We start from the raw sequence: 26,372 nt of genomic DNA on the forward strand, positions 1-26,372 counted from the left end.
TCACGATGGACCTGACTGTCCAAGCAGTAGTGCTTTATGAACATATAGAGGGATGTCTAGGATTGGTACCCCATGGTGGCGGCTTTAGCCCTGGTGGAGTGAGCCAGCAAGCCCTGGGGAGTTGCTTCTTCACCAGTGCGTAGCAGATCTTTACGCAGAATGCAATCCATTACGAGATGGTTCGCTTCTGTACGGCTTTGCCCTTCTATACTCAGGTGAATCCAATAAAGAGCTGACTATCAGTCTTTGGTGTGATCAGTATAGAAAAAGAGAGTTTGTTTACTATCCAAACAATGAATTCTCTCCTCCTTGTGCAGATGAGGTGGAGCATAGAAGACAGGCCAAGTGATACTCTGGCCAATGTGAAAATAGGTGACTACTATCGGAAAGAAGGAGGTATGCATCTGAAGAACCAGAGTGTCAGAGAAGAAGGTGTGTATAGAGACTGGAACAATAAAGCCTCAAGTTCACTGACACTCCTGGCTGATGTAATGCCCCCAGGAACACTGTTTTCAAAATCAAAAGCTGCAGAGGGACAGTTTTGCAGGTATTCAAAGGGCACATAAGACCAGAACAAAATCAGGTCCCATTGGGACATCACAAAAGGAGTAGATAGGAATAACGGTTGCAAACCTTTCAAAGACCGAGTCACAGTAATTGAAAAAGGTTGGATCTAGCACCAGCAAGAAAGCCAGTATGACAGACAAATAACCTTTAATAATGCCCAGAGCAAAGCCTTGCTGGGCTAAAGAAAGAACAAACAACAAAACCTCAGCAAAAGGTGAGAAACACAACCTTATTCCAATGGCACGCGTTGACAGTTTTAGTAGAGGGATGCCTTGCTGTCAAGATGACATCACAGACTTCAGGAGAGAGTTTGAAAACTCTCAGCTGTCACCACTCAATCTCTATGCATGTGAAGCGTTTGTATGTTCAGCTGCAGGACCATTCCCTGTTGTTGGGAACAGATATCCTGCTGAACAGGAAGCCAGACCGGAGGACAGATACTCATGCTCAGGAGTTCTAGACACCAGACCTTCCGTGCCCACCTGTTGCCACCAGGCTGGCTTGGGCCTGGTCTTTCCTGATCATCTTGAGAACTCGGGCTGGAGTTGTATCGGCGTAAAGGGGTACAGGAGTTCCTAGTCCCAAGTCCCACTCGAGGAGGAATGCTTCTCAGAGAGTGCCACTTTGGAAACTTCAGCCCACAGAAGTGCTGACATTGCTTGTTCTTGGCGGGGGTGAATAAATCTAACCAGAGTTCTTCTGAGTCTCGGAAGAGACCTTGCACGGGATGTAGACATCATTCATGGTCTGCAAAGCATCGATGGCTGAGTTTGTCAGCCCAGGCATTCAGAGATTCTGCCAGGTGTTGTACAGCCAAGAAAATGTCCTGATGTTGCAACCATGTGCAGAGGTCCACAGCCTATTGACACAAGGTCCACGACCCCAACTCACCCTGTTTGTTGTAGTACCACATGGTGGTGGTGGTGTCCGTGAACACCTTAACCAGACTTCATTTAATGGATGGAAGGAAGGCTTTCAGTGCAAAGTGAATGCCCTCCACTCCACCAAATTGATGTGGCGCTGAGACTCCAGAGTCCTCTGATCTCCACCTCTCCCACATGGCCACTCAGCCCAGGAGTGACACCATCTGCCGCCACTGTGAACTCTAGGTGGAGAAGGTAGAGGGATCGGCCACTGGCCCAATTGTTGTCAGCCACACCGGCGAACTTTTAGCAGTTTCCTCCAATAGACCAGGTCAGAGAGACGCCTCCTAGGACTTCAGGTCCCACTGCAGAGTCTGCATATGCCAGCAAGCATGTTTGACCAGCAGGATGCAAAAGGCGATGAGAGCCAGCAGCCTCAGTCAGTATCACTGGAAGCCAGGGTAGAGGCTGACACATTGGAATCATAGCCTGAGGCTCCAGAGGCTAGGCACAGAACGGCACTGTGTCCAGAAGTCCCTGAGCATCTGAGAGGGAGTTAAGTGTGGTTTTGCTACGTTTATAGTGAATCCCAGCCAATATAGGAGATCTGCTGTAGTCTGGAGGTGAAAGGGAGATGGATTCAGTAGACCAAAGATGGCATGCATGGTGTCGTAGAATTGCGCAGGGTCACTGTCTCTGGGAAATTTAGGGTAGCTTGCAGCGGGCTATAACACTGGCTTCACAGGTGGAGTGCAGAAGTGTGGCCTAGAAGCGTGGGTTTGGAGGGCCAAATCGAAGAACAGTTAGGGCCCAGTATTCTTCAGGTAAGCTCGACTAGAGGTGATTACGGATCAGGCAAGCATCGTGAAAGTAGACTTCAACGGGGCCTACTCACCCCAGGTTGGATTGAGACCCTTATTATTACGTGTACGAATATGAGGAAGGATTAGAGGTGGCTGCTGGACCCTTTAGAATACCAGCTAGAAAACCCTGACTTGGACTGGGCACAGGAATTGGGCGAAGCTAGTGATATGAATACTTCTCCAGACGTTGGCATGCTTTCTACTACCGTGGTAATGGTGGAGGGAGAATTTTACCCCATGGTGGTCAGGAGGGTGGCTGAGGTCCTTGGCCTTGAACTTCCCATTGTGGCAGGATTCAGCCTGGGCCTTCCACTATGGAGCCTCTCCTTCCATTTAATGAAGCCCTCACTGATGTTCTTCTGGGTACTTGGCACAGACCCAGCACAGAGGCTCCTGTGAATAGCACAATTGCCTGCCACCATCGGCCTTCCCCGAATGACCCTAAATTCCTGTCCCAACACCCCACGCCCGAGAGCATTGTCATCTAGACGTCCTCGTCATTTGGTGCATTCCCAACCGCTCCCCTTTATAGGGAATCAAAGAGACTGGACAACTTGGGAAGATCTTTTCTTCCTCCAGTCTGGCACTGCAGTCTGTGAATACTGCATGCCTTTTGGACCGCTACACACATTCACTGTGGGATATGGTCGCTCAGGTATTGCCACAGGTCCCGGAGGAGGCTTGGGCCATGAACTCCCAGGGGATTGCTGATGGGAGGGATGCAGCTAAGTTTACGGTTTGTTTATGGGCTGGACTCGACCGACTCATTGGGCAGGTCAGTTTCGTCGACGTGGCCACGCCTCATTGAGGATGTCTGTTTTTTTGGAGGGATGTCCAACAGTCTCTCATGGACATGTCTCTTCAGAAACAAAGTGGACTCGGCCCTTGAGAGGTTCAAGGAGTCCCAGGCTACAGCTCAGTCCCTTGGCCTAGCGAGTGCCCTTCACCCACCACAGTCCACTTTTCACCCCTTTTGTGGCCACAGAAGGGGCTCCCTGTTGCATCCTTATGCTGCCAGACACAGAGCCGCACATGCTTCCCAGCCACTGCATGGCCGCGGACGCAGAATTCCACAGGCTCGTGGGACAGGGTACCAGAAGTCTGCCCAGTCCACCCCACCCCTGAAGCAGCCTCCAAGCCTTCCTAGTCCCTCCCCCGTCTCAGACCAGTTGGAGGCAGGATTCACCATCACCTGCCCCACTGGGAATCCATCGTCCGAAGGGGCTACTCCCTCTCCTTCGAGATGCCCCTCCGGCCATGTCTCCATTCTACAGCAGCTTACCGGAGGATCATCTGGCACTTCTCCGCAAGGAAGTTGCAGCTCTCTTGGCCAAGGGAGCCATTGAGAAGGTCCCTGCACCAGAAGTAGGTTGTGGTTATAATTCCCGCTACTTTCTGGTGCCCAAAAAGGACAAGGGCCTACGTCAATTCCTAGACCCTCAGTCTCTCAATCTCTTCCTCAAAAAGAAGTTCAAAATGCTCACTCTGGTTCAGATCCCGTCTGCCTTGGACCCAGGAGACTGGATGGTAGTGTTGGACTTGCAAGACACTTACTTTCATTTACCCGTCTTGCCTGCCCAGAGGTGATTGATGGTAGGTCACAAGCACTTTCAATTTAATGTGCTCCCATTCAGCTCTACCAGCACCCCTTGGGTGTTCACAACAGTGATGGCGGTGGTTGCAGTGCATCTGCGCAGGTTAGGGGTTTCAGTCTTCACTTACTTTGACAACTGGCTGTTGAAGACGAACACACCAAGAAAGTCGTCTCCCACCTTCAGACTACGGGAACTGTCAGCATTGCCTGGGGTTCACTATAAACATGCTGAAATGACTCCTTCTTAGATGTTCCCTTTCATCGGAGCTGTTCTGGACACAGTGCAGTTTCAGGCGTATCCTCCCGAAAAACGAGTCCACGATATTCAGACTACGATTCTGATGTTTTAGCCTCTATCCTGGATACCGGTGAGAATGACTGAGGCTGCTGGGCCTCATGGCATCCTGCTGGTAACACATGGCAGATGGCATATGCGGGCTCTGCAGTGGAACCTGAAGTTCCAATGGGCGCAGTATCAGGGGAATCTCTCCAACATGGTCCAGATCTCAGAGAGAACTGCGAAAGACCTGCAGTGGTGGCTCTTGAATCGCAATTGGCTCAACGGCAGATCCCTCTCCCTTCCCAACCAGATTTCTCAGTAGAGACAGATGCATCATACCTGGGATGGGGCAGCCACATGGGAGAGGTGGAGATCAGAAGTCTCTGGTCTCCGGCGGAATCCAGACTCCACATAAGTCTTTTGGAGCTCCCGGCGATCAGACTTGCATTGAAAGCAATCCTTCCCTCAATGAAAGGGAAAGTGGTGCAGGTGTTTACGGGCAATACTACCGCCATGTGGTACTGCAACAAGCAGGGTGGAGTGGAGTCTTGGACTCTTTGTCAACAGGCTCTACACCTCTGGACGTGGCTGGTACATCAGGGCATCACCCTGGTGGTTCAACATCTGGTGGGCTCTCTGAACACCAGAGCAGACAAACTCAGCCGTCGATGCAGTCGATCACAAACAGCCTTTGTGCTAAGAAAGGGAAGGCGGGCAGAAGTCACTATGGATATTGCTGTGCATCAAAATGTACTACTCTCTGGCAAGGAAGCAACCCCCTGAGGGCTTGCGTTCTCACTCAAGCAGAGCAACTGCTGCTTCCGCAGCATTAGCAACTTGTACTCTCCCTCACCAAGGACCCCGCCAGCGCCAAGACCAACCTACAAGAGGGTATGAAGGACGTCGCAGATTGGATGAGGCTCAGCCGCCTAAAGCTGAACTCTGAAAAAACGGAAGTCCTCATCCTCGGCAACACCCCGTCCGCCTGGGACGACTCCTGGTGGCCCACGGCCCTCGGCACCGCACGACCCCCGCAGACCACGCCCGCAACCTCGGCTTCATCTTGGACCCTCTTCTCACCATGACCAAGCAAGTCAACGCCGTGTCCTCCGCCTGCTTCCTCACTCTCCGCATGCTCCGTAAGATCTTCCGCTGGATCCCCGCCGACACCAGAAAAACCGTGACCCACGCCCTCGTCACGAGCCGCCTGGACTACGGCAACACCCTCTACGCCGGGACCACAGCCAAACTCCAAAACCGCCTGCAACGCATCCAAAACGCCTCGGCCCGCCTCATCCTCGACGTACCCCGCAACAGCCACATCTCCGCACACCTGAGACACCTGCATTGGCTCCCAGTCAGCAAAAGGATCACCTTCCGTCTTCTCACCCACGCACACAAAGCCCTCCACAACAAGGGACCGGAATACCTCAACAGACGCCTCAGCTTCTACGTCCCCACCCGCCCCCTCCGCTCCGCTGGCCTCGCACTTGCTGCCGTCCCTCGCACCCGCCGCTCCACGGCGGGTGGGAGATCTTTCTCCTTCCTGGCGGCCAAGACCTGGAACTCCCTCCCCACCAGCCTCAGGACCACCCAGGACCACTCCGCTTTCCGGAGACTCCTAAAGACTTGGCTGTTCGAGCAGCGATAACCCCCCCTTTCCCCCCTAGCGCCTTGAGACCCGCACGGGTGAGTAGCGCGCTTTATAAATGTTAATGATTTGATTTGATTTGATTTAGCACACGGAGTTCCTGTCCTGGATCTCTGCACACTTTCACAAAACATTACTGCCTGGACAGTCAGGTCCGCAGAGACGGCTACTTTGGTCATGTGGTCCTGCAGGATTTTTTAGTATGATCTTGGTTTACAGCCCACCAAGATGGTATTGCTTGGGTATCTATTCTAAGGTAAGAAATCTGCAACTAGAAGTCTCTATCAGGTGAACAAGGAGGACAAGTTCAAGATTTCCACCTTGGACCAAGTTCTGTGTGTCCTAGATTCATGTGAATGGATGGTGGCACTGGATTTGCAGGAGAGCGTGGTGCCCAGAATAGCCATGAAAAGCTGTCTTCCAATCCTGCTGCCTCTTCGGAAGGATCGCCTGTCACAGCAGCAGGGAAAGGTCCTGCATCTGAACCTGTACAACTTACAACTTCATGCTTGGAGACTCAGTGGGTACAACCAACTACTTTGACGTTCCCCTTGACATACACAATGACTTGCAAACCTTTCTCCCCCGGAGCAAGTTCAGGACATTCAGGCTATGATCTTGATGTTCTACCCTTATGCCTGTTTTCCGGTTCCAACTATTCTGAAGCTTCTTGGTCTGATGGTATCCTGCCTCACTCCCAGTGGTATATGTGGACTCTGCTGTGAAACCTCCAACTTCAGTGTTCCCAACATTGCAGGTACTTTCCGGACAGACATCTGTACTTCAGACAAGTCAGCCCAGGACTTACAGTGGTCAGGGTGGCTGCCGCTCTGACATGCAGCAGATCATTGTCCATGCCCCCATCTGGAGCACACAGTGGCAAAGGGCACTGGGATGGTGAGGTCACCTGGACAAAGTTGAGAGGCTTGTGGCTCAAGTGGAAAACTGGCAGCACGTCAACCTCCAGAAGCCATACCCCATTCATCTGACCCTGAAGGCCTTTCTGTCATCCCTCAAGGACAGGTCAATTCAGGTTAGGAAGGACAACAGAATTACCATTTGATATTACCAGCAGGACAGTGTGGTGTGTTGTGTTGTGCCTTGGTGTCTGAGAGTGTAGAGGGCATGACCTTTCTAGGTGTCCCAAGCAGTCCATCACCTGACAGGTTCTGTCAGCATCAAGGTGGACAAGCTCAGCAGGTGCCATCTTCCTGAACACAAATGGTATTTGCAACTATAGGGTGTCTGTGTCAAGTGTAGTGTCCTTTGTATAGATCTTTTTTGCTGCCACAAAGCATGCTTAGTCTTTCCTCTTCAGGCTCTCTTGGAGACACATTAGTCCTTAAGTCGGACTCTGATCTCCTGTATGCATCAGGAGGGACCAAGCACAACTCATCCTGATAGGCCCAGATTAGGCTCAGGGACTGTAGTATTCCGGTCTACTGAAACAGAGCATATGCCCTATGTTTCGACTGGCCCTACAATTTAGCAGAGTTCCTCATTCAAACCCCCAATCTATTCCTACAAACATGTAGAGTGAGCAGGATCTGCTGGGTGGCTTTAATCTGCCGCTAGATATAGTGAATGTGATTTTGGCAGCAAGTCCATCTGTTTTGCTACATTTGTGGCCAGGTATGTGGCCTACAGGTCGTTCTTCTTTAAGCTAAGCTATCTGATATTCTATTTGTTTTGTTCCTGGTCTAGCATGGCTTTGCAATGAACACTATTCAAGGTTATTTATCAGTCCTTTACTCACTGTCAGTCCACTTATTGAATCTGCAACAGGAAAATACCCATTACAGTGTTGATCTTGTACCGAATAATATATCCACATTTGGGCCCATATTTATACTTTTTTTAGTGCCGCATTTGCGTCATTTTTTGATGCAGAAGCGGCGCAAACTTTCAAAATACAATTGGATTTTGTAAGTTTGCGCCGCTTCTGCATCAAAAAGTGGCGCAAATGCGGCGCTAAAAAAGTATAAATATGGGCCTTAGTATATTGTAAAGATAGCCTTTATAAAGCAATGTGCCTGAATCATTTTGAAATGTATGGTGTAGAACTCCTTAATGATTTTAAATAACTTTATTATATTCGTTTTTGGTGAATTATTCTACACACTGTCTTGGTTTATGTATGTGAAAAGATTTCCTATGAAAAAGTATGTTCCCGAGTAACTGATTATTTGTTTCTATTTTATTTCAGAGATTCTTTTAGCAGAATGAGCCTTCGTAAAATTGATATATGAAAAAAAGCACTTTTAGATTTTTTTAAGAGGACTTCTGTATTGTCAGTCATGGGGATCAAGTTAAGCATTGGACTTTTTTCCTGGACTCAACAGACATTTCATGCACCTTTCTTGAAGTGTTAAGTTGCCAAAGTAATCCTAAAAGGTCAAACTGTGGACTATTAATTGTTGTTGATAATCATGGTTCAGATCCATTTGCTATGCTGTAAACTGCTTATTTTTTTTAAATACCTTTTTGACTCCACGGTACGCTAAATATATTTTACTATTATTTATGTCATGGCCAATTTGAACATTTATTTACTTTTAGTTAATATTTTTATTTATAATAGGTACGCCCACAATTTGTGGCAGTGTTTATTTTAAAGGTACTTTTAAAAATGTCTTCACTTATTGTCGGAGAGTGTGACTTTTAAACAGTTCAGTATAAAAGGTACTGACAAGATTACAATGTGGGTGAACATATTGTTTTTTCCAATAAAACGCACCACTGTCAGCGTTTCTTGTTTGTCTGGTTTATATTAGTGGCCAACTCCCACGTAATTCATGGTGGCAAATAAATATTTACTAAACTAAGTATAACTTATCTAAATATACAGGGAACATCATCAAAGGTCAGATCAGAAGACAAGCAAAATTGACTGCCACTCTAGTTTAAACTTTAGGCATTATAGCAAGACTCCTTCAGTGCTAGAACAGAATATGACGTTAAAGCCCCTATTTATGGATTTTGCAGCAAAATTGTGCTAATGCAGTTTTGCAGCGAAATCCATAGCGCAACTCCACTGCACGAGCTGGGTGCCCTATTTATGGAATGGCACAGGGTGGCGCAAAGGACATGCGGCCTAAAGAAAAGATGCTAACCTGGGGGCGGGTGGGGCAGAAGGTGGGAGGTGAAAAGGCGTCATTTTCTGGTGCACTACCACCCAAAAATAACTAATGTCTTAGTAAAGCCCCCTAGGCAGGGCCATAATACCCAGTGCCAGGCAAGGAGGCCCCATGTAAGGGTCCCCCAGTGGCACATAAAAAAATATATATACTTACCCAGGATGCGGTACCCCCCATCCCATCCTTTGGGGTCTCTCTGTTGTGGGTAGGAGTGGAAATCTGTGGGCCCATTCCATGGTGTTTAGCGATGGAAGTCGGTCCACAGGTCCCCTAACCCCTGGTCAAACCCAGGCGTTAAATAATGGCGCTAAGCAGGCTTAGCACCATTATTTGGGTCCGCCTACTCCTTGCGCGTCATTTTTGCCCCAAGTATAAATAAGGCGGTAGGGGGTTAGTGTAATATTGGGGACGGGCACGCCTATCTTGAATCTCATTAGTGTAAGGTGGTTTGCCACATCCATAATATGATGCTAACTCCTATATTAGATGCTAGGCTGGTCTGGCGTCAAAATATAAATATGGAGTTAAGTTTGCCCTGTTTTAGCATCAAAACAAATGACTTTAAAAAGGCACAAACCAAGTATAAATAATGGACAAGTTTTATTCAGTCCATTTTCTCTTTAAAATTTTGCTTTTTGTCATGTGCCAAAACATTCTTTAAGTTGCACACACTGTCTGGTTTCTGATAGGCCACTTCTTAGTAGTTGAAGCATATTGATATTTGTTTGAACCAGTTTACACAACTAAAAGCAAATAATCATTACTCTTTCATTTTACATTTTAGCTATCATGGAAAGAAAGAAAATACATTGGGGCAGAAGTAAAAGCCCCTAGCACCTCCGTACCCCCCACATTAGTGTTTTTTTTTTTGTTTGTTTTTTTACGCTAAAGTGCCCCAGCAAGGCCAAAATGGCTTTGTGCAACTTTGTAACCCTTTGCGCTACATTATGTCTGTGCTAGGCATAATGAATGCAAAGCGGGCGTTCACCCATCAGGGCGGCCAAAAATCTAATATTTCTTTGCAGCATTTTTTTCAGCACTTTTAACGCCTGCTCAGAGTAAGTATTAAAAAGAGGCATACCATTATTTACAATGGACTTTGCAGGATTAGCGTCAAACGTTTTGACTGTAATCCTGCAAAGCTCCAAACTAGAATAAACATTTTTGATGCTAGTTCCCTAACTACGGCCATGGTGCGCTGTATCTTAGATATGGCACACACATGGTGGCGTTAGGGGCGGTGCCAGGGGGCGCAAGGAATGGGGTGATGCACTGACTGCAGCGCCACTTTCTTTAAATCAGGCCCACGTTATATTTAGTGAATTGGTTTCAAAATAAATCCGAAAAATAAAATATTTCACAGTGCTAAATGAACATACCATACAGTTTAGAAACCGGGATGGAAACACCTGTTTTTCTTATACATTTGAAAGCGAATTTATGAAATGTAGTGAAACTGTAATGAATAATCACAGAAACAATTCTTTAAAAAATAAAGAATCTCACAAACGAAGGAACTGCACTTCCTCTCCTAGCATCACGTCTTTCCTGACTAAATCCATTTGCGGACCCACATTGCACACAACCCTGAAGAGGTTTCAAAACTCGTTCTTACCAGATATCAGTGGCACTCATTATAGAAATCTCTTACTAAACAGGTGGCCCTCCATATCAGCCCACCATAAATAATGTATTTGACGTGTCAATGTAATTATGTTGAAAAGGCATCGAGAAGTACCGTTAGAAAAATAAATATAATAAAGTAAATCACCACATCAAAATCTGGTCCCTTGATTTCTGTGTTACGAAAAAAAAGCATGATAGTTGTATGAATCAGTGTCTTTCATAGTCAGCCGTGAAGCTACACTCCATGAATAATAGTGTGAAAGTCTGTGTTAGATCCTGGTACCCTTTGAAGAGTAGATAAAATCAAAATAATTGTTTGCAGTTACCAACACCTTGCCTGGCAAAAGAATCTCTGTACGTGCATGCGTGTGTTTGTATTTGCCTTCGTGGCATATGTGTCTGTCACAACAAATGCTTAGCATTGACCTAGTGTTGGCCTCAAAAAATGTTCTTAAGTCACCAAATGTAGTGTGACTTCTCTTGATGCACATTGCTAATGGGCACCAACTCCATTGTACACGTTTTTTTCCTCCTAACATCCGGTTCAGGTGTGCACCGAGAAGGCTTGGAGTGCACTACGTTCCTCGCGCGTCTGTTGGGGCCTGTTAGTGCACTTTCACAACTCATTGATAATGGGACAAATCTTATTAGTGAAAGACCGGAGGATCCTCGATACCTGGTCACCATCAAGCAGCATCCGGGCCTTTTGCCCCTTCATTGGACAAAGACAATGCCATGCATCATTCCTTCAGAGAATGAACCAGGTAAAAGATTAAACAATTTCAATACTGCCTTTGATGCCATGGTAAATACCTGTGCATCGACCAGTACAGGGTCTGTAATCTTTGATTGTCTTCTAATCACACCAATGCCAACTGCATTTCATTCCTAATATTCTGCTCAAACAAGCCTCTTCAGATTCGAAAGGAACATCAATGGGCATGCACACTGTAGTGTTAAGACCTGTCAGAGACCAGGACATCTTCGGGAAAGAGGAGGCAGACCCCTTTGATGCCCACACAGAGGAAGAGGTTGGGCCATCAGGGGTCACCTTGCCCAAATCCCAACAGCCACTCAGCAGATACGAGCGTGACCAGCCACAATAAGTGGCCACAGTAGCAAAACTCTGCCCAAGGATGAAGACCACTCTGAACTGTGAGCACATCAGTCCCCGAAAAACAGAGACTGCTCCTCATGCCAAGATTAAACATTGTTCCCAAGGGAGTAGGGACTCAAGCCCTGAGCATGCCAGTATAGACAAGCTCACGTAAGGGCCACCACGCTCCACTGGGTATGTTTGCTACTTGCAGAAGCCAGTAGAGGGCGCCAAGCCTTCCACCAAGGCTATCCACAACCAATCTTCGAATATGGCTCTGAAGTCCCCATCACTACCGACACCATCGCGAGATGCCGCCGGCCCTTTGACATGCAGTCATTGGTATAAAAGCTAGCCACCACTACCTCATCGGTACCAAAGGTCACATAGTCACCAAAACCACTGTTAACACCCAGGCCGCCCCCTTTACGTTGAAGTCTCAGTCTTTTCATTTGCCATAGCGGCTTCTTGAGCAGTTTGTGAGTATATTTAAATGAGATAACATAATGGCTGGGCTTCTTAGCAGATAATCCCTACGCCCTTAAGGTTATGAAGCGTTTCACATACAACCATGCATCTAGTGCATTCTTTTTCTACAGTCTATTTATTTTTCATACCCGCATATGAATTAATTCACATACTAAAGTAATTGATTTTCTGATAGATACTTTTAACTGCAGATTCCTAAGCCTTTGAATTGCCCCAGGTACCAGACTGGAACAAGAACTTTTCCAGCAGTGGCTCTTATGCACCTACAGAGGGCGCATCGTACTGCCTGGTGCCTCCTATGGAAGTAAGCCATACATAGGTGCCAGTGCCACCCTTGCGCACCGACTCCATGACTTTCTTTCTGCACCCTTTGATGCATAACCAGAGCTCTGCTCTCACACGTTTATTGGTGTTTTAACAATTTCAGACTGCCTTCTTCACAACACTGTGCTAGAGAAAATGTCTCCCCCGAAAACCACAGCATTCAAACCATGCTATGACTGCAGGAAGCAGACTTTGGTTACGGATCCACACAATGACTGCCCGTGGTGTTTATGGTCTAAACTTGACTTGAATTCCTTTGACAAATACTCCCCTATTGCATCTAAAGGATAGCAGAGAGCAGAAAGCAAAAAAATAAACCTAGCTGAGAACAAGCAACTGAGCAGGCGACACTCCAAGCTGTGGACTTGCTCATGTCCCATTCCGGGCCCTGGTTCAGTTTCAAGTTGCCATCTTCAGGTAAGTAAGGAGAGGTCTAATGACAATTCCAACAGCAAACACAAGAGTCCCAAGCAGGGCCTTTTTTTTTTTATTTATTTTTTTTAAAGTCCCCTTCCCACATATTCCCCCCCAGCCACCACCACCACGTCAGGATTCCAGTGCCCTAAAAACATCCCCAGATACTGGCCTGCTTTCCCCTTCTGGCTCCGTCATGGAAGAAAGCACCTTCTTCGTTGTAGTGATATGGAGGGTGGTAGAAGTACTTGACTTTATAGCTGCCCCCAACTCTGAGGTAAAGACAAATGTCTTCACAGAGGTACTACAACTGGGCCAGGCACCTACACAGCCTCCTTTACCCTCCAGCAAATTCCTCATGGATGTGTCAATGAAGTTTGCCTTCTGATGTGGCTTGGCCAGGTTTAGATTGAGCAACTAGAACAGGTGTGGCATTTCAATACAATTAGACAATTCAAGGTCTACGCGCTTCTTTAATGGACATGTTGGATTGTCCTAGCGTTTTTGGTGAGAAAGAGGATTCAGACCTGGAACAGTTTAAGAAGGTTCTGCAGCATGGTCCTTGGACCGGTCTACCAGCAATTTTGCTTTCTTTGTGGCTACAGCAGGGTTTTACAGTATCCCCAGCATCATTCCTCACCCCTTAGCCCCACTGGTCTCATAGCTTTTGTTTGTGGCTGTTGTTGTGGCTTATAAAGAAAACGTCCCGGGCATCTGGGACACTGCAGCTCAGTCCGCCACTCCTCCAGAGGTGTGTCCCCTCAGGCTTGCAGCCATCCTGTCAGAGGCATGATCTGACATTTGCTTCAGACGTGGCAAGTCATCACCTCAGACAAGTGGGTCCTCCAAATTTTCAATCAGGGACCCCCCCCCCCCCATTTCTTTCCAATCCATGCACATTCCACCACCATCAGACCAGCTGACTGAGAACCACCTGTCCATCTGGCAGCAGTAAGTGCCATCCCTTTAGTCAATAAGAGCTATGAGAGGGTTCCAACATTGGAAGTAGGAGCTAGGTGTTACTCCTGCTAGTGCAAGTTTTATGACAGAACCTTTTTGGCTCCAAATAGACTCTGTAGAAGTGTGGCAGTTAATAGAGCGGAATACAGCGAAAGCTTGGTTTAGAATGTTGGGTTCACAGTTACATACAGAAGAATAAAGACGTTTAATATTCAGTTCCGTGTGTGGCGTAGTCATTGGCGTGTATCCAGGATGGAGAGGACACAATAACTGGTGATGAGATAGGGATAAGTAACCCAAAGAACTCTCTGAGTTTGCCGTGGTCCAAGCAAACTGCTCATGCATGTCATGTGTGCCACTGTTGAAGTTCCAATGCTACATGCATGTGGAGTCAAAGCGCAGCTCCAGCTGCTGTGAAGCATTTGAAGACAAAAGCATTGTGAAGTATCTACACGTCATTTGCTGAGAACTTGCTGGTCAGGCCGTACATAAATGTACCACGGAAGATAAAATTGTATATTATACAGAGCATTAATGCTGAAGATTATTACAACCAGGTTTACAAAGCAAAGCCAAAGATAATGATAATTTGTCAAATTACGCTACAAACAGAAGCGCTGCCAGGCGTAGGTCAACAAGGTGTCAGGAAGTGTAAACTGATGTTTAGAAAAGAGGAAATAAATGACTTACTGAATCCACTAAAAAGAGTCATCATAACACAGCATTCGGTTAAGTGGCTCAAGGAGCAGGACCCAGGCTATGTTTAAAGAGCTGTCTATGTCCAAAGCAGTTTGCCCACAAACTTGCAGAGTGGGGCTCAGAACAACTCCATTAGTCTTTAAAGAATAAAGAGCCAAAACCGACATTCTGAATAGTGACATTTTTCAGATGGCAGCTAGGAAAGAAGCCACAGTTCCAAGTAATGTTAAGGACAATCACGAGGCCAGCATCTCAAAGGCTCTTAAGGAAGGTTCACATACACATGATTACCAAACTGCACCAGAGAGCACGCTACCCTCAATGTCAGTAAATTCAATACTGGTCTACAGTGCTGCTGCCTTCCTGAAACCACCACCTTTCGACACAGCCAAAAAGTAAAACATAGGTGATAGATTGAGTGCTTGGACAGACATTTGATGACTTCTTTGATGCACTTCAAGAGACTGATAACAGAAAGAATATCCAGTATCTCAAAAGTTTTGCTGAGGATGGTGTGAAAAAAGTCCTCAAGAAAATGCTGAGAACTGATGAGGAAGTCACATACCCTCAGATTGAATCTCAAATTCAACTAGTACCAAACATTGATTATGAAAGATACATTTTCAGTCAAGAATGCCAAAAAGTTGTTGAAACCATTAATGAAATTTGTGGAGAGACTTGATACACTCAAACACTGTGAACTCAATGAATTTAATGATGAAGAAGCAGTCAGAGTAATTGATGGATGTTTGTCAGATTCATTCAGAATACGAATACTGAGAGAAACTCCTAGTCTGGAGTGAGTGTTAATGGCTGGCACAGCTGAAGAGCGTGCTGAAATACAAGCTGTTGCCATAGAGGCCAGAGGTGCCCAGAGTGAATCAGTCATGAGTGTGAAAAGTGAGCCAAAGCAAAAGACTGAAGGACATAAAGTGGTATCTATACGTAAAAAGAAGTTATGCTTCAACTGTGGATGTTCAATTTCCAAACAAAGGTAAATGTCCCGCCACTGGCCTCTGTGTAAAGGCTGTGGGAAAGAGAACCATTTTGTGATGCTTTGTAAAGCAAAAGTAAGGGCCTGATTTATGAACAGTTTGTGCCACCTTAGTGTCATTTGTTTGATGTAAAAGCGGCACAAATATACAAAATACAATTGCATCATAGTGGAGAGACACAATGGCTACCAGAACGTTGGAGATGCAACTCTCAGTGCACACCCACAAGGCCAAGCTGCAACATCAGGTGATGCAAACTAACACTAAACAAAGAGGATCATCATCCAAATCATCATCAAAAAGTTCTTCCACCTAAATATCAAGTGACAGTGAGGAAGATGTTTGCACCACGTTGATGTTTACCTCGGAGAAACATGCACATGTTGGACTGGCTGCATGTGAAGAAAATGTCAGTCAATGAAAAGTTGACATGCCAAAGCACTAAAATCATACAAACACTGTCCAATGATTACACTGAAATAAATGGTTTTCATTATCAACAGTGGTGCAACGATTGCTATAAGGTGTAAGCCTCACAACTTGCACCCTACCTGCTCCTTTTGTATGAGGAGGCACTGGATTTGGCGAGGCTACCCAATACACTCCAAGATGCCTTCTTAATTACCCTGCTGAAACCACACTAAGACTCCACACAGATTAACTCATGTAGACCATTGACACTCCTCAACAACAATTACAAGATATTGGCTAAGATCATAGCCAATCGCATGGCGCTGCTGATGTCCAGCCTGGTCCACAGAGATCAGAATGACTTTGTACCAACTCGAACTACATCCTTTAATCTCAGTAGATTTTCCCAGATTTCTAGCCATGCATAGGCACAGTGGTCTCTAGAAGAATGCCTGGTACTCGACCTAGAGAAGGCTTTTGATTCCTTGGAGTGGCATTGCCTTTTTCAGGCCTTACTGTGAATGGGGCTGGGTGTTCAATTCACAAACATGGTCAGCCTACTTTATACCTTGCCAACAACCAGAGTGCATATGGGCTCCTTGATCTCACCCCTCATTAATACAGAAAGGTGCATATGGCAGGGATGCCCTATATTCTCTCCCCCGCCCTCCCTTGTTCACCCTGGCGGTGGAACCCTTCGCTTTAACTCTCAGAGAAATAGGTCAAGAATGGAGAGGGAATACCTCTGGGCGATAGTGTGCACATGGTCTCACTTTATGCAGAAGATATCCTGATATATTTATGGGATATCACACAATTACCCACCCACATTATCACAATATTCACTACCTTTGTGAAGCTCTCAGGACTCTGAGTCTATTGGTCTAAATCCTGTATTTTTATCCACCACGCAGGAGTCTGGCACTGGTAGGGACACACATTACATCCACAACGGAACTCACTGCTTGGACCACAGCCGGAATCCACATGCTTGTGCCCTATACGATAACCATGTTCTTCTTGTATTTGAGGCTCAACGGGAGAGCACTGGTCTATCCTCGGGAGGCTTCTTTCTTTGTTGCTCACCTATTAAGAGTGCTGCAACAGACTTTGGGGGACATAACGCATGAACCACCCACACATCCAACAGTGCAGTATCTGCATGTACTTGGTGCGGGAACACATCTGGTGCATTGGTTGGCAGACTCCCTATAACACCACACTTCCCCTCCACTCACGCAACTACAGGGCCACTGGGAGGCCTATAGAAGTACACGGACAAACAATGGCCCGAGTGTTGGAGAGCCCACTACACTAACAGTGTAATTCCAGATTTCGCCTCATCCAATACTATATTATCTACAGAGCTTACCTGACACCACTGCAAATTAATCACTTCTTTCGTAGGACAGATGCAGATTGTCCCAGATGCCACCTGTTAGATGCAGATATTTTACACATTATGGTCCTGTTCCTCTCTGTGGAATTACTGGAAGGCAGTGCGGAACCAGCTGAAACACTGTACAAACCGCACACTTCCTTGCACAAGGGAAACATGTATACTGGAGCTCTACCACAGAACCAAACGCAGTCGTAACACATCCAGGTCTCTAGATTTAGGACTTCTATTAGCCAAATGATTAATCACCCAGAGGTGGAAGAAACATGAGATGCCATGTTATGAGGTCAGGTCACAGTCTATGACCGTATTGGCACAGGCAGAGAGTGTAATACTCCACAGAGAAGACACACTAGGCCTCCGCAAATATCCTATAGCAAACCAATGGGACACAATCGTACACATCACAGTGGGAGGCTCAGATAATCCATCAAATGACTCATCAATACAGAGAAGGCTCTCACCCACATAAGATAGAAAAGGGGGCAAAGACTGGCAATTGTTAGAATGAATGAACATCCTCCCACTCTACCTGTTAGTACATACCTTGAATTGACAGAAGCAGAACTCTGGAAATGCCCCCTCCCCTGCCCCGATTCCTCCCAGCTGTCCTGGGGAAGCCCGGAGAACAGGCTAATTGAGTTATGCTTGCTTGTTATCATGTTATGCTATACAAGATTGATTTGTTCAATAAGGACACACATGATTGAATGAAACAGAGACACTGAATACACCTGCGCACGTCAAGAGTGGCTCTGAAACCAGAGAGGGACAATACATTTTAAACACAGGGTTGCACATAATGTTGATCACTACAAAGAGTGCATATTGTTGCAAAGTTATGTGTACATTTGTTTACAGTATAATCAATCATAAATGTTAAAAGTATAAAATAGATTCAAACAAAAAAACAGTGGTGCAACAATGCCATGCAACTCCTTTTCAGCACTGCCATAGATGTGGGACTGATTTCTCTGAATTACAACATGAATGTTCATAACAAAATAGTCAATTCCCTGCATTTCATGGCTTTAAGAAAGCTTAAGACTACTAAAGTAAAGCTGCATATTAATGAGGATGTCCGTCCTGTTGCTCAGAGACAGACAAATTGCTTTTATTTACAAGAAGTTGCATCAGTACTCAAGCATGAAATTGAGCACTCTACTGGTCCAACGCCATGGGTTTCACCCACAGTGGCAATGCCCAAAAAGGACTGTGAAGGAGCTGTATGCATATGCTTTGACATGCCTCAGGCAATAAAGGCAATCAAATGTAAACGACATCCAGGTCCACACATTGCTCACATATGCACTCAAATGGTGCAAATATCTTCTCTCACCTTGATTTAAATAGAGGTTAGCAGTTGGAAGTTGAAGAAAACTGTGGGAATCAGTCCCAGTCTGATCCCAAGAAGAAAGGGTTCTTTGATCAAAAGACAGGGAGGTTTGTACCCACAATAGGTGACTTCAAATGTCCAAAGAAGGCACAGTCAGTCCCCACTTCCCTCCTGATGGGCAGACATCTGGGTTGGCTAGTGTAGCCCTCAGGGGGGGAGGTAGTCCCAGATAGATTTGGGGAGCATACAGAGGTGACCCTAGTGTCCGTGGAGGATGAAGATATGGTGCCAAAAGCCCACATGCTTGCCAATACTTCTAACTCTAGGCAGTGGATCACCATTATTGGGCAATGGGTGGAGGCTCTGCATGACATAGGAGCCAGCATGATTACTGTTAAGGGACAGCTGGTGTTAGCAGAGCTGGTCCTGCCGAACACATTCCACCATGTCAGCGACTGTGACTATCAAGAGAGCCATCTACCGGAGGGTGGGAGAACATGGTACTCAAAGTAGCTGTGAGTCCTGCCATGCCTGTAGATTGTCTGTTAGGCAATGGCCTGGAGCACACTACCTGGAGGGAGGTAGAGCTCAGGACTTACTTGGAGATAATGGTATTGCCTGAGTGGGTCTGTATGACCACACGTTCCATGGCTGCCCGGGAGAGAGGTCAAGGGCGTCTGGAGCCTGGAAAAATGCCCTAGACAGCTGCCACAGAGAGAGGCAAGGGGCGTAGGAAACCAGCACCAGAAGTTCCTGCGGAGGAGACCCCATTAGCCAACTGGGGAGGTCATTGCCACCCTTGGTGACCTACCTCAGTTTGCTGGCTGGCAAGTGGAGGGTGGGCCCACCAGAGAAGAATTCTGCAAAGCGCAGGAGTGTTGCACGCTTGAGGCAACAGGCCTCAGCCCATGCAGCAGGTGAAGCCTCTGGGGATCACCTAATTTACTGGGAGAATGATCTCCTACATATTGAGCCTAAGGCTCCAGGTGCTGGTGGCCCCCCCAATGTTACCAGGCCTTTCTACTAGGTTTGGCTCACAATATACCCCTGGCAGGACATTTAGGGCAAGAAAAGACCTTTACCAGGCTTGTCACCCACTTTTATTGGCCCCAAACTAGGGCAGCCTCGGATACATTCTGCAGGTTGCTTCCCACCTGCAAGGCCAGTAAGAAGACAGGGAAAAAGCTGAAGGATCCCCGATACCAATCCCCGTCGTTGGCACCCCCTTTGAAAGAGGGGCCATCAATGTCATTGGACCCCCCCCCCCCCCCAAGAAAACCCTAGGCAACTGGCTCATCCTGGTCTTGGAGGACCATGCTAAACACTACCCAGAGGCAATCCCTCTGAGGACGGTGACCAGAACCTTGATGGGCATCTTTACCCATGTGGGGTTCCCCTAAGAAATAGTGTCTGACAGGGGCACTAACTTCATGTCTGCGTACATGAAGCCCATGTGGGACACATGTGGTGTGACCTACTGGTTCACAGCACCCTATCCCCCTCAATCCAATGGTCTAGTTGAAAGGTTCAACAAGACTTTGAATGGCACTATCACAGGCCTACCCGAGGCCATGAGGCGTAAGTGGGATGTCCTCTTGCCATGCCTTCTATTTGCTTAGAGAGGTACCCCAGAAGGGGCTAGGGTTTAGTCCCTTTGAGCTCCTCTATGGCTACCCTTTCAGGGGACCCTTACGCATTGTCAAGGAGGGGTGGGAGAAACCCAGAATTTGGTCAGCTACATGTTAGCCCTCCGCTACTAGATGCACGGCTTCTGGACGAAGACCAAAAGCAATCTTGAGGACAGTCAAGAGTTAATGAAACGCTGGTATGACCAGAAGGCCACTGGTGGAGTTTTAACCTGGAGACAAAGTATGGTTCATGGAACCAGTAGAGTCTAGAGCTCTCCAGGATCTCTGGACTGGCCCATATGAGATAAAGGAGCATAAGGGGGAGGCCATTTACTTGGTGGACCTCCAGACCCCTCAAAACCCCCTAAGGATGCTCCATGTAAACAGACTGAAGCCTCACTCTATCAGAGGAACTGCCTGGCTGCCCAAATGACCCTTCTGGACTGCTTTGCTGCGAAGGACTGCTGCCCTGTTGGCCTCAGACTCTGCTGGAAGGACCCTGCCTTCCCTTGAAGTGCCCGTCAAGGGCTTGGATTGAGCTTGCCTCCTGTTTCTGAAGTCTCAGGGCCAACAAAGACTTTCCCTCTTCAAGAACAATCCTTGTGCACCTAAAATCGACAACACCTACAGAAATGGACACAAAGCCAGCATCGCGGCTGGAAAATCATTGCACCGCCGACCAGAATGATGCAGCACCGACTTCCTGATGAAAAATTTGATGCATCACCTGCCATGTGATGGAAAATTTGACGCATCGCCTACCGGATCAACGCAGCATCTGGTCCTACCAGCGCACTAAGGATTTTTAACGCATCGTACCCGAGCGTCAGAATACCCCCCGCATCATAGTGAAGAACCAAAACTGCCGGGATTTGCACCATTTTTCCAGTGCACAATGTGGAAAGAAACGAGTCATCGTCTGTGCCGCGCCAGAAAATCTGACGCAACACCTTATTTTTTCCACGCATCTCCTTCTCTGCGGTCTCCATGTAATGTTATTTTGGACACTTCCCAGGTGCTGTGTGTGACAAAGAAACAACTACTTATTTCTAAGGATTGAGACTCTCTTCAACCTTTTAAAAGTGATATTTCAACTTGTGCTTATTGGATATTTGCAGTTTTTACCTTATTTTAGTCAGATAAATATATCATTTTTCTAAACCTGTGTGGTGTATTTTTGTGATGTTTTCACTGGGTTACTGAATGATTTATTGCACAAATACTTCACACATTGACTGCTCAGTGCTAAGCTACCAGACGATGGGCACAAGATAATTTGGATTGTGTTGTGACTTACCCTTACTAGGATTGTGGTCATTACTTGGACAAGGGTGTATGTATACCTTTGCCAACTAGAGACCCCATTTCTAACAGTTGGTCTGTTTTGATACAAAAGACACAGTTTTGGCATGTCATTGGCCGCAGAACTTTTCCAAGATGTCATTCCACATATATAGCCTGTTCCGAATGCGTTCCATTGTAGCGATGACATTCTAGTTTTTGGGGCTACACAGAAGGAGCTCAATAAAGCCCTCACACAAGTATGTATTTACTTACTGATGCAGGCTTTACTTTGAATGCAGACAAATGTGAGTTCCACAAGACAAAGCTCTCTGGCCATATCTTTTCTGATGGGGGTATGACACCCAGTCGTGTGGAAGTATAAGCACTGTCAAATGCTGATTCCTCTCCTCCCACCCCCCTCCTCCCACCCCAACAAGATGTTTTTTTGGTACGTTCATTTCTTGGCTTGGCCAGTTACTGTTCAAGGTACATACAAGACTTTGCCACTGTAAGTGTTCCATTGCAAGAGTTGACAATTTTTTTATTTATTATTTCATTGGTCACAAGAATGTGAGTAATGTTTCAAGAGAATCAAATAAGCCATTGAAAATGCTGCTGAAATGGCATACTTCAATCTGAAGTTTTTTTTTTTTTTTTTTTTTAAAGGTAATTTTTTATTTAACAGAGGAGTAGATGTAGTGTGTTGTGAGTTTTATGACGGAACCTTTTTGGCTCTCAACAGACCCTGTAGAAGTGTGACATAGTTATTAGAGTGAAATGCAATAAAAGCTTGGTTTAGAATGTTGGGTTTGCAGTTACACACAGCACAATAAAGACGTGTAATATTCAACTCCGTGTGTGCAGTAGTAATTGGCAGGTATCCAAGCTGGGGAGGATGCTACACTTCCTGGTGCCAAAGAATGACATAGGTCTTCAATCTGTGTTAGATATGTGCTCCCGCAATGCCTTGCTGAAATAGGACAAATTCAAGATGCTCATGTTAGCCCAAGTCTTTTCTGACCTATACCATGCAGACTGGATAGCGGTGTTGGATGCAGGACACATTTTCATACCCCTGTCCTGCAGGCCCACAGGCGTTACCTGTGGTTCACAGCAGACTAGGAGCATTTTCAGCCCGCAGTGCACTGGGTTATCCTCACCAGTGGCCATCTGATATTCATGAAAGTGATGGCTGTGGTTGCAGCACACTTTCAGAGGTCGGGGTACCAGTACCAGACTTCTTGTACCTGTACTGGCTGTTGAAGGCAGGCCTACCCCCAGAGAGAAGCAGACGACCTTCAGATGACTGTGGACCTCCTAACATTGTTGGGGTTTACTGTCAACATGCCAAAGTCACACCTGATTTCTTTGCAGATGCTGAATTTCATTGGAGCGATTCTGAATGCAACACAGTTCCATGCCCTTCCGCCCTAAGTGGAGAGTCCAGGACATTTAGGCTATGGTCCTATGTTTCAGTCTCTATTCTGGATCTCACTGCAGGTAAATCTGAAGCAGCTAGAATAGTTGGCCTCCTGCATCATCCCGATGAAGCAGGCCAGATGGTATATGCACACTCTTCAGTGGGATCTAATGTCCCAAAAGACACAGCACCAGGGGAATCTGATGGATTGTATCCATTTTTTGTTTTGTAGAAGAGACTGCAGTAGAGCTACAATGGTGGCTAATGGACCACAGTTGTATCAGTGTCAGAAGGATGCATCTTTTCTGGGTTGGAGAAGTCTTCTCGAGGAGGTGGAGGTCAGTGGCCTATGACGCCACAACAGTTTGTTGGAGTGGTGGGCTTTGTGTTGAAGACCTTCCTGTGCACCATGAGAGGGAGGCTCATGCATATGCTCACAGACAACACCGCCATCTGTGCCGGAAGGCTGTACACTGTTTTAGGTGGCTTAACTGCCAGGGAATTTCTCTGGTGATGAACTACCTGGTAGGATCTCTAAACGCCAGGGCAGCTGCTGACATCTAGTTGAACAAGAACAGCAGCTATGACGCAGGATGTCTGAGCAGTGGGGAGTATCCGGACTCAATATTTTTTGCCATGGCTGATGATGCATATAGTCAGCACTTCTGTGTGTTTGAGTTCCCAAGAAGTCTCCCTGAGACTCATTCCGCTTAGTGTGGAGCTCAGAACTCCTGTATACCTTCCCACGGCTGTGTCTGCTGCCCCAAGTTTAGATGAAAATCAGGATCGACCAGGCCCAAGATATCCTAGTGGCACTTATTGGGCCAGGAGTGTGTGGTACCCACAACTACTGTACAGGAGCATCTGTCCTCTGATCAATCTCCCACTTCAGGAGGCTCCTATGTTGCAGCATGAGGGCGTTCAACCCAGGCCTGCACAATTTCATCTCCATGCTGGGAGACTGAGCAGCAGAAGTTGACCTGATTTGACCTTCCTTCTTTAGACATTGATGTAGTCTTTGCAGGACCTTGCATACTATTGTTGAGACAAATTTGTGGTTTGGTGCACCACCCATCAAATTGACTCACTGCTAGACAAGGTTGTTGCCGTTTTGTACCTGGCCCAGCAAGGACTTGTGTTTGGCACGGAAAGAAGCTACTTCTCAGCTCTTTTGGGGCTCCCTGATCAGCCTTCATTGGTTAAACCACCCACTGTAATGAGATTTGTTTTTTTGTTTTTTAAAAAGGTTTGCAACATTTGTTTCCGCCAAAGCCATTGGGTGATACACATATGCCCTTTGGATGTGGCCTGTGAGATCTTAAGGCCTCTTTGGCTCACCATCAGTGGTGTACATGACAAAGCCACGTATGTCATCTGCCCAGGCTTGGATAGCATTGGCAAGGCAGTCTGTGCCAGTGTTGCACTTCGTAGATAAACTGGATTTTCAGGTGATGTACTGGTATCACTAAGGGATGTGTCCTTTGATGGGTCTAGTCTTTTTGGAAGGCTTTAGAGAGCAGAGCCGCAGTGCATCCTTGTGGATGCTGCCCCGTGCAACAGCAGTGTCCACACTAATTCTGAAAATGTAGAGGGCTGGTATATAGGCAGACAGCCTTCCCAGCCATTGATGCAGCAGACAGCCCAGTCGTTTTGTGCTAGGAGACAGAACCAGTAGACATTACACAGGCTATTTGGGGCAACAGTCCTCTAATTCCTTTTCCCCTGCTACAACGCCACAACAAACCATTTGAAGGTCGTAGCTACCAGACAGCAAAGTTTGCTAAAGACATCTTAGAGACATTCAGAAAGCTAACATAGCAATGCATTCTGGTCATTGCTTGCCATTGGCTCTGTGGTTTGTAACTAGCATTTCTGGCTTTCTATTTAGTGGCTTTACTTGTTTTAGGCGGTTCAGCTTAAGTTTGCATCTTCTCTTGCTCAAACTTTATTTACAGTATCCTTCAGAGTGCTCCCTTTCTGTAAACAGGCCTGTAAGTCTTGTTCTTATCTCATAACATTTGCTGTGCATCCAAAGACCGAGGTCAAATGTCAGGCACTGTCATCAGAGGATGCTTGTTTACTTTTCTTTCTTTGACTTTAAAGTGAGAGGATTTATGTGATAAACTTGCTGAATATTGGGGGCAGGAAGAGTTTTTTATTTTTTTTATTTGTAGCACATTACAACATTTAAATGAACTGCGTACACATATCAGAACACAAATGAAGCAATTTCTTTGCTTATTTCTGGAGGGGGGGTTGAAAAAAATATTTTTTTTATTTGTAGCACATGACAACATTTAAATGAACTGCGTACACATATCAGAACACAAATGAAGCAATTTCTTTGCTTATTTTTTGGAGGGGGGGGTTGAAAAAAATATTTTAAAATGATCAAAACAAATTACCTTAGTTGGTGCATTTTCCACACATCTGTGCACTTTTGTAGTTTTATTAGCAAAGCTGTATGTCTGTACAAACGTAGTGGTAATTTCAATTGAAAATGTAATGTCTGTAATAGCAGTGTGCTACCAGACCATAAATACTCCACTCTAAGGCACTACATTCTACTCTGCTCCAGTCCACGCCTTTCAACTCCTGGCCACTCTACATCACTGCACTCTTTGCTACTGCATTCCACACCACTCCAATCAGTCTAGACCAATCTACTCTGCACAAATCCACTCTATGCCAATACACTTTATCCTGTAACGCTCAACTCTATGCTCCTTTGCACAATACTTGGGCCAATATTTATCAGATTATTCACCAGTACTACTTACATACTCCTTGGAGCGTCGGAGACCCAAAATACCTTTGACGTTTTAATGTAGACTCACTAACCGACCAGATCTTTAAACACAATCTTATAGTGGTCATATCCCAATATTTTACTGATGACTGGGGTAGTACGCACAGCAGGGTGACAGAATGGAACATTATGAAAGTGATGATCCGTGGGGTATGCCTGATCACTATTGTCATCATATGCCAAACACTGAAGGAAGACTTGACTTGAAAGGAAATAGAATTTTAGCACTTGAAAGGGCATTGCTGACCAACCCGGATTTTTTGGGTGCCTGGGCTAGGCACCATCATAAAATATGTGGGCTATGGGACCAGCTTGGAAAACACTGGTTTATTGAGGGCAACAAAGCAGGACACGTACTGGCCGGTCTGAGTCTGTGCCGCTGCCAATACTGGCAATTCAAAACCAACAGGATGTAGTAGTGCACACACAACAGGCAATTAGCACTGCATTTGCTACCGAGGCTCTACATGAATTAGTGAGTATCCCTTTTGCCCACCCAGACCTGACACTGCAGTGCTCATCTCCAG

At 46.3% G+C, this 26,372-nt stretch overlaps 1 protein-coding gene across 10 annotated transcripts in view; it reads left to right on the top strand.

Moving 5' to 3' along the window:
• Positions 1 to 10,736, top strand: part of DOCK7 (dedicator of cytokinesis 7) — a 1,022,674-nt gene extending 1,011,938 nt beyond the window's left edge. For all 10 annotated transcript variants that reach the window (XM_069232530.1, XM_069232531.1, XM_069232532.1 and 7 more), the window contains one exon: positions 8,025 to 10,736. In XM_069232530.1, coding sequence (XP_069088631.1) covers positions 8,025 to 8,067 — 43 coding nt within the window. In that variant the 3' untranslated portion in view covers positions 8,068 to 10,736. The remainder of the gene's footprint in view (positions 1 to 8,024) is intronic.
• The last annotated feature ends 15,636 nt before the right edge of the window (positions 10,737 to 26,372 follow it).

Source organism: Pleurodeles waltl, chromosome 4_2 (assembly GCF_031143425.1).
Source record: "Pleurodeles waltl isolate 20211129_DDA chromosome 4_2, aPleWal1.hap1.20221129, whole genome shotgun sequence".
In the NCBI taxonomy this organism is placed as follows: domain Eukaryota; kingdom Metazoa; phylum Chordata; class Amphibia; order Caudata; family Salamandridae; genus Pleurodeles; species Pleurodeles waltl.